At 33.2% G+C, this 18,983-nt stretch overlaps 1 protein-coding gene across 12 annotated transcripts in view; it reads right to left on the bottom strand.

Annotated features, from left to right (window-relative positions):
• The window catches only part of CNTN5 (contactin 5), a 1,392,146-nt gene that overhangs the window by 559,123 nt on the left and 814,040 nt on the right, over positions 1-18,983 (bottom strand). For all 12 annotated transcript variants that reach the window (XM_064577192.1, XM_064577190.1, XM_064577193.1 and 9 more), the window contains 2 exons: positions 11,986-12,109; positions 11,683-11,858 (listed from right to left, as the gene is read on the bottom strand). In XM_064577192.1, the coding sequence (XP_064433262.1) occupies positions 11,683-11,858; positions 11,986-12,109 (300 nt within the window). The remainder of the gene's footprint in view (positions 1-11,682; positions 11,859-11,985; positions 12,110-18,983) is intronic.

Below are 18,983 nucleotides of genomic sequence, written 5' to 3'. Positions count from 1 at the left end.
TGTTCCCTCTCTCGCTGTGTCTCTCTCTGTCAAATAAATAAATAAAATCTTTAAAAAAATAGTAATAATATAACTACCCTGTATATGGAGCTTTATAATTTATAAAATGTTTGTGCATAAATTGTATTACTCATTTTGATTTTCTGTTACACTTGTTAGAGAGGACTATGCATATACCTCTTAAAGAATCATTCTTCTCATAGGTCTCAGAAGGGGATTCTTTTTGAGGGTAGTGGCCATTGTGGTGCTGAGGATATTCATTCATTCACTTACTCATTCTGCAAGTGTTCACTGAGTATTGGCTATGAACTTGCATGTTTGAGGTTGGGTATTAAACTAAAGTAAATAAATAGATAAATGAGACATAAAATCTATCTTCAATGAATTCAGTCTTGTAGAGTCAGTGGTATGCTCAAGTTCAGAATGGCTCTTGGGAGCCAAGGTGATTGTCATAAATAATTGTAATGCAATGTTAACAAGAAACAAATATAATAAAGAACATGTGAGATTATATACAAACACATATTTTATATATATTATATATATATTATACACACACACATATATACAGTGATATTTACAGAGAGAGACAGAGAGGGTTGGGGGGAGGTTAGTTGTTGAATGGTAGCCCCGCAGGCAGGTAGACTGTCACATGTAACAAGAATGAAATGCTCTTAGGACAGTGCATCTAGTTCGCTATAGCCTGAATAATAGAGAAGAAGCTGGAAAAGCAGCCCGAATCTATAATAAATGGCCTTGAGGCCATTTGTGGCAGTTTGCACTTTATTCTAGAATGGATTAAAAGACTTTAAATGTTTTAAGGACAGGCTGATCAGATTAGTATTCCTTGGGTAGGAGGAAAAGACGAAGATAAAGAATACTAACCCTTTGTCTAAATACCTCCACATCCATTGAAACAGGCTTAATGGCTTAATGACCTTCAGTAAACTCCATACTTACCACTTAATTCCTGTCAAATGAACAGAATGTAACCCTAACATAGAGAAGTCATCCTGGTCCCATCTTAGTTTAACCTTAGACGGTAACACCATAAATATACTTGAGTATCTAATCTAACTTATAGACTAGGTTAAATGGCCAATGTCTGAGGGTATCTTAAACAAAGCTATGAAAAATGACAAGGGTATTTTAATATGAACCTCCAACACAGACTTATGCAGCATCATTTACAGTTTGAACAAGTCTCCATTGCAATAAAGAGGACTTTTATTAAAAAGATCCTGTTTCAGATACATAAGTAGACTTATTAGGATTTATAATGAGAATTTGCCTAAAGTACTAAATTTGACTCAAAACAAAAAACAAAAAATAAAAATGCTTTCTTTATTTATTTTAATAAAAACATTGCAGAAAACTCACATAGAATTTGAGGCCATGAATTCACAGGTGCTGAGGCCCTTCTGATCTATACATAGCTAACTATGTATAGGGGTTATCCTCTTAGTTCCTCTCCTTTTCATTCTTTGTAGTGAGAAAAACATCAGCTAAACCTAATCACCATGTGATCCTTCCATTAGGTGTCACAAAATTATGGCAAGAATAAAGTGGTTCTACTTCTCTTAAGCTAATAGTTGTTGTATTTTATTGAAAAAAATCAAGATTCTTGAGGATATGGAGTTAAAATTCAGGTTGAAAGGATCAGGAAAATATTTCTGGAAATTGTATAGCTCCCTGAGTGGTTTTAAGGTCCTTTACTTAAGTTTGTAAGTCAAGATGTGAGAGTCTAAACTCTAAGTTTTATTTTTTTTTAAGATTTTATTTATTTGAGAGAGAGAGGGAGAGATAGCACAAGCAGGAGGGAGTGGCAGGCAGAGGGAGAAGGAGAAGTAGGATCCCCCACAGAGCAGAAAGCCCAATGTGGGGCTTTATCCCAGGATCCTGGGATCATGACCTGAGCTGAAGGCAGTCTCCCAACCAACTGAGCTACCCAGAGGCCCCTCTAAATCTTACTTTAACTAGCATAGTATCTTACAGCACTTAGTATCTTTTGTATGGCAAACTATTTCCCTAGAAGGAGATTAAAATCTAGAGAATACCCATAGCTTACTTGGAAAGGAGAAATTCATTTCACTAATTAGACTCTATTCTGTATTTTCAGAATCTTCTACACAGACTCTCTTCTATCTACCACCAAATACCACTATAATATCTTATATTTAAATGCCTTGGATTCTGATATCTGTCTCTATCATTACTAAAATTGGTTTTTAAAGGTCTCAAAATCCAAACATTTTTTTTTTGAGTGTTACTTATAGCATTTGACAAGTGACAGTTGACACCTTAAAACTGAATGTCATTAACAAAGTAAAACTAAATGTCATTTGTACTTCACTCTATTTTCTTGGTTTTCTTCTGCATCTCTTAGCTTATTCCATTCTTGTCTCCTTCACTAACTCCTTTCTTTCTACCCTTCACTATCTTTCTACCAGAGAAATGTGTATATTCCAGAAGGTTAGGTCCTTAACTCTCTTTTCTTTCTAGTACAGTTTCTCTTGATGAAACATCATATTGATTTCATTGAGTCTGTCCTTGTGTTTTGTGGCCAGTTCTCACCTTTCACCTTTCCTAAGCACCAACCAATATTTTAAAATATTGTGTATTTTCTCCTGAAAGTCAAAATAAAATTACTTCTGCTTCTCCTTGTTACTTTATTATGTTACAGTATTATGGATTGTTCAATTGAATTGATCAAAGCTTAGAATCTTGATATCATTCTAATGTTTCCATATTTTTTACATTTCTACCCCCCATTCATTCAATCATTTGCAAATTCTCATGTATTTTAACTTCTTCCACAGACATCGATTATATTCAGTGCCTCAGGAATTCAAGTCCTTTTTACCTAGATTACTGAAATGACCTCCTAACTTGACTTTCACCATAGAGTTTTCTTGGATACATTTTCATAGAGCAGCCCTCTGATTTTCTCTGCCCACTCTCGAAGTGAATAGAGTGAATTACAAATTTCTTTGCAATTATGGTAAACCATCAGAGACTTATGCAGGGATGACAGGTGAGAATTATATTTTACATAGATAATTTCAGGAAAAACAATACAGAGAGATTTTATTGGGATTAGGGTAAAATGAAGAGAGATGTTAAGGAGAAGAAAATGTATGTAGGCAGGCATTTTTTCTGGTAGATCAGGAGGGAAATAATGAGTGTATGAACTCAGGAAATACATATGGAATGGAGAGATTTGTACTGATTTTGCTAGTGTTAAGGTCTATGAGAATATGCATTGTTCATTATAGGCTCCCTATACATATAGAACAATGCCCAAGAGAGAGAAGATACATGCATATAAATGTTCTATGAATAAAATAACTACATATGCTAAACAACAAAAAATGCAATGCATGATTAAGTATGGTATAGGATAGAAAAGGGCAGATTGTAAGCATAAAATTTGAAGTTATATTTGAGTTGGAGGTGCTGTTTTATTATTTACTAGCCATGTGACTTTGGGAAAATAACTTGACATTCCTGAGCTTAACTACGTTTTTCTTTTTCATTTATAAATTAAATCAATAATGCAACTCCCTTAATAAGGTTGATGTGAAGACTAAAGAGGGTAATGATGCATTAAATATACCTAACAGTTTTTGGCTTTTAAGTGCTCAGTAACTATTGCTGCTTATTCTTGCTATTGTTAAATTTATGTGTATACACATCTATACATCTATATCTATTTGTCCACCCATCCATCCATCCATATGAAGAGTAGCAGTGTTTAGCACTTGATATGGAAATGCAATCAAAGAAGAAGGCCTCCAGACTAGGTAATACATGTTCTGTGTTAACTTGTCCCTGAAAGAGTTTTTGTGGAATAAAATAATTTTAGAAATTAAACATATTCAATATCTGCCCCTTTGTTTATACTTTTTGTTTTATATTAGTATCTTTATAAATTATCCTGAGATGGAGCTGCTGTTTAATCAAATGAGATTTAAAACCTTTTTATACTGTTATGCCTTGGAATGTTTTGTGTGGGTAAAGAATCTCTAAAGACACTCTGCTAGGGATTAGAGAATAATGGATTAGGTAAACAGGCTTGAACAGCAAGGGCCAGAGGATTTGTACATTCCTGATCTGGGCCTTTGTGGGTCGTTTTACATAATATGAATGAACACCTGCCTTTCTGCATTTTTAAAAACAAGAAGAAGAACAGTGAGATCCAAGTTCAAGCCAGGCAAATGGTCCATTTTGCTGGAGGGCATCTGTCAAATATGGACAGAGTTATTCATGATTTCCATTAATAATGAAAATATGAGTTGGATAAATTTTAATAAATAAAATACAAAAGTGTTATGTCATAGAATTAAAGGTTTGAGGACAATCTGCCCCAGATTTCAAGTTTGATTAGTTCATTATAACTTCCCTTTAAAGCATAAACTTATGTATTTTTAATTAAAATTTTTTTTCTGTGATCTCAAAGAATCCATACTGTAGTCTGTAAAGGAGTCATATGCTCACAATTATTATATCTATTATGATCAGAAGACTTGCCCTTTTAAGATAAGATTTAAACCATATTCTTTGAGTAATGATTTTATAAAAGAAAAACATAGTTGTTTTATTTATAGAAAACAAAATTACAAAGTAATATCAACTTATTTTGTAATAAAATTAGATAATTTTACAACTAATAAAATTATCCATGACAATGTGATTCATTCAGGTTGATATTCAAATGATTTAATGAAGTTATTATGGACAAAATCTCATGGACTAATCAAATAAAGCTTTGGATATACTGTGGAGTTAGCAATTATTCAAATAATTTCATTAGGTATCAAATGCTAGTTAAATGTGGTTTTAAAGTCAAAGGTCAATTTTACTTTAAGTGAAGAAGTTTTGGAAAAGCTAGAGAAGTAATTTTTGAGTTTTATATAAAAATGAAAGGTTAAATTAAAGGGCTTAAATACAAAGTCTATAAAAATATAATCTCTCAAAGAGTTAAGGAGGTTATTTTAATCAACTGCTTCAAGGAAAACTAATGGAGCATTCTGCATCTAAATCATCTAAATGCCCTGAAAAGCAATATGTTCAAATTTAGGTATGAACTATCAATTTACCAAGGATGACATATGAAGATATTTTAAAGCAAGAGACAGCATGAGGAGATTTTATTCTTGATTCATTTTATGTTTGACTTACTAGTATGAATTATTTCGAAGAATCCAAATTTTGGAGAGCTTGCTATGAGCTTTGGATATCTGAAGGATGTTTGAAAAGTGTAGTGTCACATTATCAATTCCAAATTCTCATCAGCATGATAATAAGCTAATAGAGTGACAAAGTTTTATATGGTGTATTCTTGCTTGTCACTGAAGAGAAATTACTACACTAGGTGAGGAAATTATCCTCATGATGAACATCAGCTACAGGAATAAAGTATACACTGTCAAAAATAATCACTATCAATGTTCTTGATAACCAGTAACAATCAGTACTAACAATAGTTATCCACCTTTGTGTTTATTTCTTTCTTTCTGAAGTTAAAAAATAATTCACAGACATGACTTCTCTACATCACTAATTTTTACTATAACCTTATGAGGTATATATTTATTAATGCTAAAGTATATTATTAACATTAACTATGCTGAACCACATTTATAAATATTCATTTAGGGGGAACTTAAAATAACAGATCCTCATGGTAGACGTTTAGACATATAAAGGATAGGTTAAAAGGGGAAAGTGAGCAAGACTGAAGCAGCTTCTCATATCTATTAGTTGCTCAAATCAAAATTTAAAAAAATTAAAAATGAATGAAGTGAATAGTTTCATGATTAAAATCCAGTTACATTTAAAGAATTGGTTTGGTTTTATGTCAAGCTAATTAAACTTGCTATTGAACTGATGTAGAATATTGTTAAGATCTCTATATAACCCTCGAATGAGAAATTTCAATGAGAATTAAATGTCAAGAAAAGAGTTTCTTCTTTTAAGGAACTCAGGGGAAATTAGAGTCCTTTAAATGTCTGTATTTTTCCTTTTGCTCTGACTGCTGGAAGTCCCAAGGAAATATTTATGTCTTGGCCACAATAATTATGAGACATTATGGCCTACACTATCTTGACCTCTTATTATGAAATGTCTTTTTATCTGGTGTGTATTTATTTATTTACATATTTACCTTTTAAGCATAATTTTATATAGCAAGTCAAATAAATACCCTTTGGAATGAGATTGAGATAAAATATATTAGTAAAATAAAATAATTATTATATACATATACATTTGCTATTTCATATTTTTTAATATATTGGGTGACAAGTGAAGAGGAACAAAACTTTAAAAGAAACCAAATTTATTTTACATTTAATTTTTCCACACATTGCTATATCACCAGGTAAAGATGCCAATACCCACTTCTTTATCACCATTCCTTTCAAAAACCAGGATCTATGATGACATTGTCAGCTACTGATAATAGTCACAGTTATCTTGTCCTGTCTCAAGTTCATTTAGAAAATTTAGCTCTCCAGGTTCTAACCATAGATTATCCAATAAATTATGAGGAATGAAGTTTATTAAAAGGGGAAATATGAAAATAAGAAAAAACAATTACATACAAAAGCTAGTATATATATCCCAAAATTATTAGTATATATCCCAAAATTTCAGATCTAAAAAGAGACCTGGTAATTCTTAAACTTCCATAAGAAAAATTGGCAAGTGGCTCATTAACTAAATTTGAACAATAAGAAATGCAGAATGATTACATACTTATTTTTGTTGCTAATATTTATTTTTGTTATATCATATTGATGTTAATAAAGTGATTATAAAATGGAGGTTGATGAAGCAAATATATAAAAACTTTTGAGAAATTACAATATAATTAGAGTTTGAGAGAGAAGTTGAAAATCAAAGAGTATATCAAAGTGAATACAATACATATTTATATTAGAATAGAGAAAGATTGAGTACTATTAGAGTTAAATAAGAGTTATCATCTACAAAATGGATTTACATTTTATTTATTTATTTTTAAAAATATATTTATTGGGGCTCCTGGGTGCTCAGACGTTTAAGCATCTGCCTTCGGCTCAGGTCATGATCCCAGAGTCCTGGGATCGAGTCCCGCATCGGGCTCCCTGCTCCTTGGGAGCCTGCTTCTCCCTCTGCTTCTCTCTCTCTCTCTCTCATGAATAAATAAATAAAATATTTAAAAAAAATTTTAAAGATATATTTATTTATTTAAGAATGAGACAGGGAGAGTGCAAGCAGGGCGAGGGGCAGAAGTAGAGGGAGACAAGCAGACTCCCCACTGAGCTGGGAGCCTGATGCAGGGTTAGATCTCAGGATCCTGAGATCATGACCTGAGCTGAAATCAAGAGTCAGACGCTTAACCAATTGAGCCACCCAGGCTCTCCTGGATTTGTGTGTTTTTGTTTGTTTGTTTAAATTTATATTTGAGAGAGAGAGAGAGAGCAAGAGAGGGGGAAGGAGCAGAGGGAGAGGGAGAAGCAGACTTCCCGCTGAGCAGGCAGCCTGACATGGAGTTCCATCCCAGGACAGAGATCACGACCCAAGCCAAAGGTGGACGCTTAACTGACTGAGCCACCCAGGAGCCCCTGGATTTATGTTTTATAACATAACAACTCATATGTTGGTTATGAGGATGAAATGAGTTAATGTATTTTAAAACACTTGGAGTACTGCCACATAAAATTGTTCAATGGATATAAGCTACTTGAGGCCCTAAAAAAAGGATGTTCTTTTTAAAGTCTATTTTACTAAAATGGTTTAGTAATACTGTCTTCCTACCCATTATCATAACTTATTTGGAACAGTCTTTTTTGTTTTTTGTTTTTTTTGGAATAGTCTTATATGCACCTCTAGAGTCTAGATTTTAGCCTCCCGTAAAATTGTGCATTGTGGTCAATGAAAAGTAGCTGAACTTGATTGACTTGGGATGTGGGTAGGGGATCAAAATATTATTAATGGAAAGTTAGAATATTTTAAAATATATTTCTGGTTGGGGTGCTTGGGTAGCTTCATCAGTTGAGTGTCCATCTCTTGATTTTGGCTTAGGTCATGATCTCAAGATCCTAGGATCAAGCCCTGCCATCAGGCTCCATGTTCAGCGGGGAGTCTGCCTGAGGATTCTCTCTCTCTCTCTCTCTCCCTCTGCCCCTCGCCCTGCTCATGCTCTCTCTCTAATATAAATAAATAAATCTTTAAAAATATATTTATAAAGTTCTGGTTAATAAGAGGACAAAGAAGCTAACATTAAGTGAGTCCCAATGGCCAAATTGTGACAGTTTGCATATATATAACTAAGTTGAATCTGCAAAATCTCATGATTCTAATACTCAGAAACAGAAAGTTTAATATGATGCATATGTGTATAATATACATATGTAATTTCCAAGCAAAAAGTAAAGTGACTCTAATAGGATATGTTTAAATTTTATTTTCTTTATTGGTAATAGGATTGTTACTATATGGACATCTTGAGTCTTCAATTAAATATGATATATTTATATAATATAGATTAGTACTTTTTCCATGAATATAATTAGGGGAGACTCCCCTGGCATTTATTTAACACTGTCCAATAAGTCTTAGAATCACATCATTTTAAGCAAATATGTCATATTCCAAAAGGTAAAGCCTATGTGAAAGCTATAGATTTAAAGTGTTATTGATATAACAAAAATAATGTTCAAATTATAAAAGAGGACACATCTGTTAAACAGGTCTCACATTTGAAAGGGGCAACCAAAATTGGATTGACTTACAACTCAGACATGAACTCCAGATTAGGTAATATGAGGCTCCTTAGAAAGGATCATTTTAGAAGATCACAATAGAACTACACAGTGTAGAAGACATATCTGATGAATTTGTGGGTTATATATGATGAAACTGATGTATAAAAGGTAAAAATATTTATATAACAAAAACTGAGTAAAGCATAAAAGTATACCTCAAGAATAAGTACAAGACAGTTTACTTATAAGTATGAATAAAAATTTTGTAATCAATTTGATAATTTGTAACTTTTGCCTAATTTTATGACATTTAAAATGTTTAACAGACTTATGTATTAGATTTGAATATTTAATTTGATTACATAGGTTTTGATAATTATTTAAATTTATTAAATGTATTAGTTTTATTTTTTCCCATGGCTGAAAAAAAGTTTTAAAATACTAGTTGTATATTTAAATTTTTATATAAATAGTGGCTGATAGGTAAAAAAGATTAATGATTTCAGCTTTAAAACGTATAAAGAGTGATGAACATTCCTCTACCTGCAAAAACCCTTTAAACATTAAACATTCTATAAACAATAAGTAGTGAGTACATTATCTATCTAGCTATGAAGCTAGACATAGAAAATCATGATGTAAAGGAAAGTTGCCACCAAGTTTTTAATCTTATCTTACCTTTGTATCCTTTCACTTCCTTTTAGAAGCTTCTTTTTTTCTTTCCAAGTTCCTAGCTCAATTTTCTTCCAATCACAAAAGTACCTTGACTCCTAGAATCCCATAATACCCATGCTCATATCCAAGTACACTAGAAAGCAAGTTGGTGGAGTCTTCATTCTCCTCTCTACCACCTATATTTATTTGCAACCCCCCCCCCCAAAGATGTTCTGGAAAAAAGACAGAGCTAAACCTAAAGGACTTAATTTTCTAATTTTATCAAACGGACATAATGGCATCTAGGTGACGGAGTAATTTTGAGGCAGAAGTGGCCTTCCCTATGTAAGTGACTGCTTCAACCTGGCACATTATGCGCTCTTATGTATATATATGGCCTTCAGAACACAGTTGAGTCAGGTGGGGTGGGGATGGGGAAAGGCAGGGTCATAAGATGCCACCAATGAATGCATATATATATTAACCCTTATGTTAAGTTAAAAATAAAGCAAATTGCTCTAGTCTAAGTTTAGGATACTTGATATGGAATAAGTAAGATAGGGCTTTCCTTGCCTAGTCATTGAACTGTAACTGCTGGGGTGCCAATGTGCTCACTGCAGGTGGGGGTGAGTATCTGATCATTGTGAATGGTCTTTGCAGAAATTCTAGGATGACACAGTCACACAGTCACATTGGATCTTCCAGTAAGTAGATTTTTGCTCTGAAGCATACAGAAAACTTTGCATATTTTGTCTCCACTGGTGATTTGGAGGAGAACAATTGATATATAAGCTATTATGAATTGGTGTACTTGTGTCAGATAGTATAGACCGAAGAGAAAGGTATAGGCCACTTTGTATTCATACATCATATTCTCTGGATTTGCTGTCTCTGTCTCTGTCTTTTTTTTTTTTTTTTTTTAATTTTATGCATCCATTCATAAGAGACAGAGAGAGAGAGGCAGAGGGAAAAGCAGGCTCCCCGCTGAGCAGGGAGCCTGATGTGGGACTCGATCCCAAGATCCTGGGATCATGACCCGAGCCGAAGGCAGACGCTTAACCATCTGAGCCACCCAGGTGCCCCATGGATTTGTTGTCTCTGTCTTGAAAAGACTACTCTACAGAGGAGCCATTAGGAGGGCTGTTTGTTTATTAGGTTACTCTTTTAATGTGCATGATGAAAAGTATTAGGTTCTGTGTTACACCACATAATATTTTCTAAAATAAAAGGAGTATATTCAGGTTACTATCTTGGTATGTTTGGTGTATGTAGAGTCCTGCCTGAACTCCTTAGCCAAATTTATTTTAAAAGATAATATTTAGATTTTTCTGGGACCTAGCTCTGAATCCATTATCATTCCTTTATTCTTTCCTTTTTCTTTCACACTCCTATAATAGGATGTCTGGATTCTGGGCTAATTAGAAATAATACGTGATGAAGATTATATAGAGAAAAATCAATTATTTCATTCTTCAGGATGTAATTTTAAATTAAAAATCATTTTGTGATAAATTATATACCCAATATAAGTAACATTTAAATTATTAACACAAAGATTCCTACCCTCCTATTTTTTAGATATTGTAATCCTCAAGAATTTATATTCAAGTAGGATTCTTTACTGAGGAATGATACTGTTTGTTTTGTGTTTTTTTTTTTTTTACTCAGTAGCCTATCCTCAATTTGGTGTAAGTCTTCATCATAAGTTAAATAATTTCACAAGTTTTAAGAACTCAATACACATAGTTAATTAGATAAATGATCTATTTTAGAAAATATAGATTCTAGTATATATGTTTGATTATATGTATGTATCTTTTTTCTAATTAAAAAATTGGGGCATCTGGGTGAAAAATTACAGTTGGAATCTGAAACATTAGCATTTCAGAGGCGTTTCTTTAGTTTCCTGACTAAGCAGAATTTTTAGAATATATGATCTTATGCCCAAAAGAATCTATAGCAAATTTTGACTACAATAAACAGTAGAAAAGTAAAAGCAGATAAGTAGATGTTTTAAAATGTGGAGGGAAAGAATTCATGAATAGTATTTTTAACCTCCCAGATTAGTATGTTGGGTTTATTTGAAGAGGGCAAACATGTCAGGGAGTTTCAAAGTATCTTAGAAAGGAACACATTGTTTATATAGTTCTAATCTTTACCAAGATTTTACCACTATATTAAAATTTGGAGTCTTAATTAAGCTTTTACCAAACTGTAAAATTATATGTATACATACTATATACAGATACATGAAGAAAATATATACTTTACTCACAGGCAAATTGAAGTATGGCTTCTCTACTAAGAATACTTCCAAAAGTATTGGCTGCCAAACACTGATAATGACCAGAATCCTTTGCCTCACTTGGATTGCTTATAATGAGGGTCCCGTCTATCAAACTGTAGCGATAATCACTTTCCAAATCTATTTCTGTTCCATTTCGAAGCCATCTTTGGAAAAATCAGAAGACAAATATGTAAAAGTTACTTGAGGTATTATAATACTCCCTGGGAATGTCAGAATCTCATTGAAGGGAATTTTTAGACTTGAGAAAAATGATTAGCAGTGAACTTTTACCTGTAACTGGAAACTGGGTTGCCACGAGCTTCACAATTCAATGCTACTTTCTTTTCATCAGAATCAGTCGGGAAAATTATATCATCTGGTTCTTGTACAAACACTGGCCCATAGTCCACACTTTCTGTAAGGACCAAAAAGGACACACTTTAAAATTTCTAAAAATATCGAAACTTTTTCTCCATTATTTTCATATTTAAAATTTTTCTTTTTCCTTTTACTCAACAGGCATATTACCAAAAGAAAGTAACAACAAGCAAATTACTTTATTTCAGTAAATTAGAGACCTACCCAGAATTTTTTAATTGACTAAGATTTCTTTTAAAAATATGAAAAAAACAAATATCTCAAACGTTGGTGTTGTACACCCTCTGCCTGCCACTCCCCCTACGTGTGCTCTCTCTCCATCAAATAAATAAACAAAATCTTAAAAAAACCTAAATATTAGTAAAACTCTTAGAATGTTAAAAATAATATACAATAAATAAAAAGTCATGAATTACTATTGTGTTGCTACTTGGGAACTACAGATATGAAAACATTGGTCCTCATGTATTCTCTGTCCATTCATTTCTTCACTCATTTAATCAAGCACTATTTATTCTTAAAAATGCTAGAGTGTAAAGGATAAATTATGTAATGCAAATAAATATATTCTCAAAGAATAAAAGAGACATGTCCTTAAAAAAGTCAAATAACTGAATAAAAATATCAAAACTGCATAAAATTAAGTGTTCATCAGCAGGTAAACAATGTAAATAAGGAGATCAGAAGAGAAAGAGGCAAGAGGGAAGAACACCTAAACTTATTAAGTACCTACTATATGCCAGATATTAGATTTTACCTCATTTAATTCGTTAATATTCAGAGAAATCCTATGATAAAGGTAATTTTAAACTAATGAAAATTTTATAGAAAAGTAGAAATAAAATTGGGCCTCAGATGACAGGCTTGAGCTTGAAGAGTTTTAGGATAATTCTGGAGTTTTAGGATAATTCTGCTGGAGAAATTATGAGTAAATGTGCTGGAGGCAGTATTAGTCTTATTAGCTTGTAGTAGTGCAAGAATTCACAGAATTATATGCGTATCTAGCTTCCTTAGCATCTTGAATTGTGAATTTAGAAGCAAGTAAAATTTTTTCTTTTATTTTTATTGATCATGAATTTGATTATATAGTAACCTTAGATAAAGATTCTCAACCTTGGCACAAATGCATTTTGGGATATTCTTTGTAGTGAGGATTGTCCTGTGAATTGTAAAATGTTTATAATCATCTGTGGCCCCTACCTACTCGATGCCAACAGCACACCTTCCCAAAGTGTATAATCAAAAATGTCTCCAGAGATTCTTGAATGTCCCCTGGGTCAAGATTGTCCTCATTTAAAACCACTGTCTTAGAAAAATGAAGAGGAAAGATTTTAGGAAAGACATATTTCTAATGCCTCTACTAAACAGTTGGAGATTCACATTCTTTGTAGATAACCACAAGAAAATATCAGGAAAGAAATAGAAGAACAAATGTCCCAGGAAACTCAAGCTTTAACAAATTATTACTGAAAAAGATATACACCTCCATATTTAGAATAATGGGTTTAGAGTACATTTATATGTTTTCTTTAAATATATATTCATTTTCTTTTGGGCAAAGAAAAACAAAAGTGTTCATGGCACTCCAAATATTCATCCAATAAAACTGAGCACTCACAAAGCAGGCACTGACAAGTATTTTGTTTGAGTCCTGGATAATCTAACTGAAGTTCTTTTTTTAAGCTACAAATAATAAAATATTACATGAAAATAACTGAAATGTGTTTCTCTATACCAAATGATGTTGCTATCACAAACTTTTACTCAAAAAATGAAAAACAAGTAATATAATAAAAATAACTAGAGAAAATTATTATCAAAATATTCTATTTGTTGTTGCATCATAATGCATTTATAAAAATGTGGAAAAGCACATGAAACCTTATACTCTCAGGTACAGTTAAACTGCATGATGGAGTCATGAAAATATATCTCTTCTAGTCTTTACACATTATAACTATGATCATTTAAATCAATATTATAAATACCTATAATGCATAAAAACATTTAATAAATATATTTTATATTTTTATATATTTCAAAACTCTTGAGCTTTAGAGTCAGACATACTTGGGTTCAAATTCTAGTACCATCATTTTCTAGCCTTTTTATTTTTTTTATACTTTTTTTACTTTTATCCTTTGTACTGCATTTATTAATTGTGATTGATAATGTCTCCTGACCATATTATTATGAGGATTGATTGACATCACAAGTACTCTATAAATTATAATTAATCACAACAATAACAACTAACATATACTTGTGGTATAATTACTACATTATTGACACTACACTTAATTATTTATATGCAATGTATCATGTAACACTCACAACAGCCATGTGACTAGAATTAATCTCCCCATTGTATAGATGACAAAACTGAGGCTGAAATTAATGAACTAAATGTATATAGCAAATACATGGCAAACCTGGGATACAAATACAAGGCTGTTGGAATCTAGAATCTGATTACCACTGCCACTATATGACTATTACAACTTTGTTATAACATAACTTTGTTATAACATTAAAGCACTTTAATATATATTATTTAATTCTCTGAGCTGAGCATTATAATTATTTTTAATTCAAAGATGAAAACTCTGAGGTTCTGAGAGGAAACTTCTGTAAAATTAGCAACATAGTAAACAGTTGATTTTAACTAAAGATCTATGGTTCTAAATCTTTTGTTCTGAAAATTGTCAGAACAGGACAAGAGAAATAAAGGTTGTCAGGCTGGGAAAAGCTAAATTACATACTGAAAAAATAAGAAAATGGCCTGAACAACATTTATTCTGTTGTGAGTTCTCATCCTCTGTTAGATATCTCTTTATTGTTCAATTGTTACTTCCAAAAGCATTTTAGCAAGCAATTGTCCTCTCTCTCTCTCATTTTTCTCTTAGAAATAAAGTCCACTGTAAGGGGTTGAAGAGCATGTCTATGTAGAGCTTCCAGGTCCCCAGCAAAGGGTAATCAAGGATGATTCTAGCTCTAAAGAGATTCATTTTTAAGGTTCCATACCAAGAATGTATTATTATAGGTAAACTCAGACAGATTGAGTCACTCTCCTGCAGTCATACACTACATCTATTGGTGAAGACTATGAGTTACTTTAAGCAATGTCCTTATATTTTGCAATTTTTAACTTGATGGAATCTGTAACTTGCGGAGATGGACTTCAAAACCATATGATAATCATCACAAAGATCTTGATAACCAGTAAATCAAAATCTTTATTTAACAAGGTAGAAATCTTTGAGATATTTGTGTAACAGGCAGATGCCATCATACACAATGTTAATTTCTCATAGGAGTAATGTTTTTGAGTGATTTTTTTTCTTAAAATTAGCCTTTTTATGAACAGACTACAACATACCTGTAGTTGGCTAAACCTATAATACTAGTGGTTGTTGTCTGTGAAATATCAGATTCACACCTCCAGAAAGTCCTTCCTCAGAAGAGAATTGTTTCAATTTAAAAGTGATCTGTTGATTATCTCCTACAAAGAATGATGAAATTAACATACCTTCTCTCACTTCCCCCAAGTTTACTCTATACATTTTCTGTTTTGCTTCATGGTTCAGAATATCTGTTGTCTTTACAACTGAAAGACAACTTGGCTAGGTATCAAATTAGGTGTTCAGTATTACTTTCATTAAAGCTTATAGATATTTTTCCATTCTCTGATCACATTTAACATTATCCATGGTAATGGGTCCAGCCTGCCTTCCCTCACTCCTCACTCCTAAATGACTGGATTTTTTTTTGTTGTTGTTCTGTTAATCACCATACATGACATCATTAGTTTTTGATGTAGTGTTCCATGATTCCATGTTTGAGTATAACATCCAGTGCTCCATGCAGAACATGCCCTCCTTAATACCCATCACCAGGCTAACCCATCCCCCCACCTGCCTCCCCTCTAGAACCCTCAGTTTGTTTCAGAGTCCAGAGTCTCTCATGGTTCGTCTCCCCCTCCGATTCCCCCCCCCTTCATTCTTCCCCTCCTGCTATCTTCTAAATGACTGGATTTTATACCTGGATTTCTGTAAGGTGCTTTCCTCATTCTGAATTTCAAGATCTTTCTGGATATGTCTTGGTGTTAAACATTTTGTATAACTGGTGAGTTCAAGACTTTTTGTTTGTTTGTTTGGTTTTAGATTTATTTATTTATTTTAGAGAGAGGGTGGGGAGAAGGGCTGAGGGAGAGGGAGAGAGAGAATCTCAAGCAGACTCCCTGTTGAGTGTGGAGCCCATCACAGGGTTTGTTCTCACAACCCCAAGATCATGACCTAAGCTGAAATCAAGAGTTAGGTGCTTAATGAGCCACCCACGTAACCCAAGACTTTCCTTTTCAGGAAGATTTCTTCTTTATTTGCTCAGTTTTCCTCATACCAATTAGGCATATTTTCAATATATTTTTTTAAGTCTTCTCTATCATCTCTATAACAGCTTTTATATCTTTATTCTTTTTCTCATTTGTTTGACTTTTACAAATATGAGAGCTACATTCTTATCTTTTCAGTTGCTTCTATATTACCACTAATGAAGTTTTCAATTCCTTAATGGTTTTATTTTCCCTTCCATTTGTTTCCTGAGTTCTAAAAGTTACTTCTTAACACATTCTATCATCATATTTAGTTTGATTTCACATATTTGTTGTTTAAACTAGTATTAGCACTGTTATTGTTAGTCATTCCCTTAGGGGGAAGACAGTTGCCCCTGAAGATACTTTCTCAGGTTATGGTGAGGCCCACATTTGAGGAATTGAAATCTCTTGTTTGACCAACCGCCAACATGAAACTGAGGCCTACTAACAATGGTATGAGTGAATTTTTAAGTGGATATTCCCTCAGTTAAGATTTCAAATGAGAATGCAGCTACGATAACAGCTTGGTTGAAATGTCATGAGAGACCTTATGCCAGAACTACCCAGCTAAGCTACTCCCAGATTCCAGACCAACAGTTTCTGTGAGAAAATGAAAAGGTGTTTTAAGTTGCTAAGTTTTAAGATATATTTTACACAGGAATAGACAATTAATATATTGTTTTTTGTCTTCCTCTATTGCTTATGAGAAAATGTATTTAAGATAAACAGTAACTATGAGAACTGAAATTTCCAGGAAAAATATGAGTATCATTTACAAATAATGATTCTTGGAAAAACAAAAAATGCGTAATTTAAGTTTCATTGGAATGCTATCCTGGAGCCATACACTTTTAAAATCAGAATATATTTCCCGGGGCGCCTGGGTGGCTCAGTCGTTAAGCATCTGTCTTCAGCTCAGGTCATGATTCCAGGTCCTGGGATCGAGCCCCGCATTGGGCTCCCTGCTCCGCGGGAAGTCTGCTTCTCCCTCTCCCACTCCCCCTGCTTGTGTTCCCTCTCTCACTGTGTCTTTCTCTGTCAAATAAATAAATAAAATCTTTAAAAAATAAAAAATAATAAATAAATAAATAAATAAATAAATAAATAAATAAATAAATAAAATCAAAATATATTTCCCTTCATTTCAAGCATTCTTTCTCATAATCTCTGGATATTTATCCAGTCTTAGCTTGATCACTTCCAGTAATGCATGAAGTCTTTACAAATTGCTGTTTTATTGTTGGAATTATCTTAAAATAAAGTTCATATTGAAATAAAAAGTAAGTTTATATCCTAGATGAAGAGAGCTTTTTACTGAATTATGCTCTAGAATACATATACTTTACTCAAGATTTTCCTATACTTCAATTGATTAGCACATCAATAATAATTTTCTTAGTTTACAGAGATTTCCATTAAAATTAGAATATGGGGCGCCTGGGTGGCTCAGTTGGTTAAGCGACTGCCTTCGGCTCAGGTCATGATCCTGGAGTCCCTGGATCGAGTCCCGCATCGGGCTCCCTGCTCTGCAGGGAGTCTGCTTCTCCCTCCGACCCTCCCCCCTCTCATGTGCTCTCTCTCATTCTCTCTCTCTCAAATAAATAAATAAAATCTTTAAAAAAAAAATTAGAATATGAAGGCTCCTTAAGAGTACCTACGTTCTGCTGATACAATAGTATGGAGACATTATAATGTCTCCCTAGATTCTAAACTTGCCCTTTAGATTGAAATTCTCTTTTAAACAATTGCTTCTGTGTCCATTTTTCTCAAAGATTAGGTCCAATGCCAGACCCCAACCCTCTCTACCTGCTAGTTAGCTCTAATTTATGGCCTTGTCTAGTTTATTCATGTAATGTGACCTAAGTGTATCAGTAATATAATCTAGAAGAAATATCAGCCTATCATGTCAAGCATAATTACAAAAAATGCACTTTAAATGATCACTAATATATATTTTTAAAATTCTTATTGTTATGTTAATCACCATACATTACATCATTAGTTTTTGATGTAGTGTTCCATGATTCATTGTTTGTGCATAACACCCAGTGCTCCAGGCAGAATGTGCCCTCTTTAAACCCATCACCAGGCTAACCCATCCTCCCACCCCCCTCCCCTCTAGAACCCTCAGTTTGTTTTTCAGAGTCCATTGTCTCTCATGGTTCATCTCCCCCTCTGATATCTCCCCCTTCATTCTTCCCCTCCTGCTATCTTCTTTTTTTTTTTTCTTAACATATATTGCATTATTTGTTTCAGAGGTACAGATCTGTGATTCAACAGTCTTGCACAATTCACAGCGCTCACCATAGCACATACCCTCCCCAGTGTCTATCACCCAGACACCCCATCCCTCTCAACCCACCCCCCACTCCAGCAACCCTCAGTTTGTTTCCTGAGATTAAGAATTCCTCATATCAGTGAGGTCATATGATATATGTCTTTCTCTGATTGACTTATTTCGCTCAGCATAACACCCTCCAGTTCCATCCACATCATTGCAAATGGCAAGATTTCATTCCTTTTGATGGCTGCATAATAT

The sequence above is a fragment of the Mirounga angustirostris genome, unplaced genomic scaffold (assembly GCF_029215605.1).
Source record: "Mirounga angustirostris isolate CCGP_5_RB_7025 unplaced genomic scaffold, mMirAng1.0.hap1 SCAF_13, whole genome shotgun sequence".
Classification (NCBI taxonomy): Eukaryota; Metazoa; Chordata; class Mammalia; order Carnivora; family Phocidae; genus Mirounga; species Mirounga angustirostris.
Note: the sequence above shows the minus strand (reverse complement) of the source record. Positions and strands in the feature narration are given on the sequence as shown.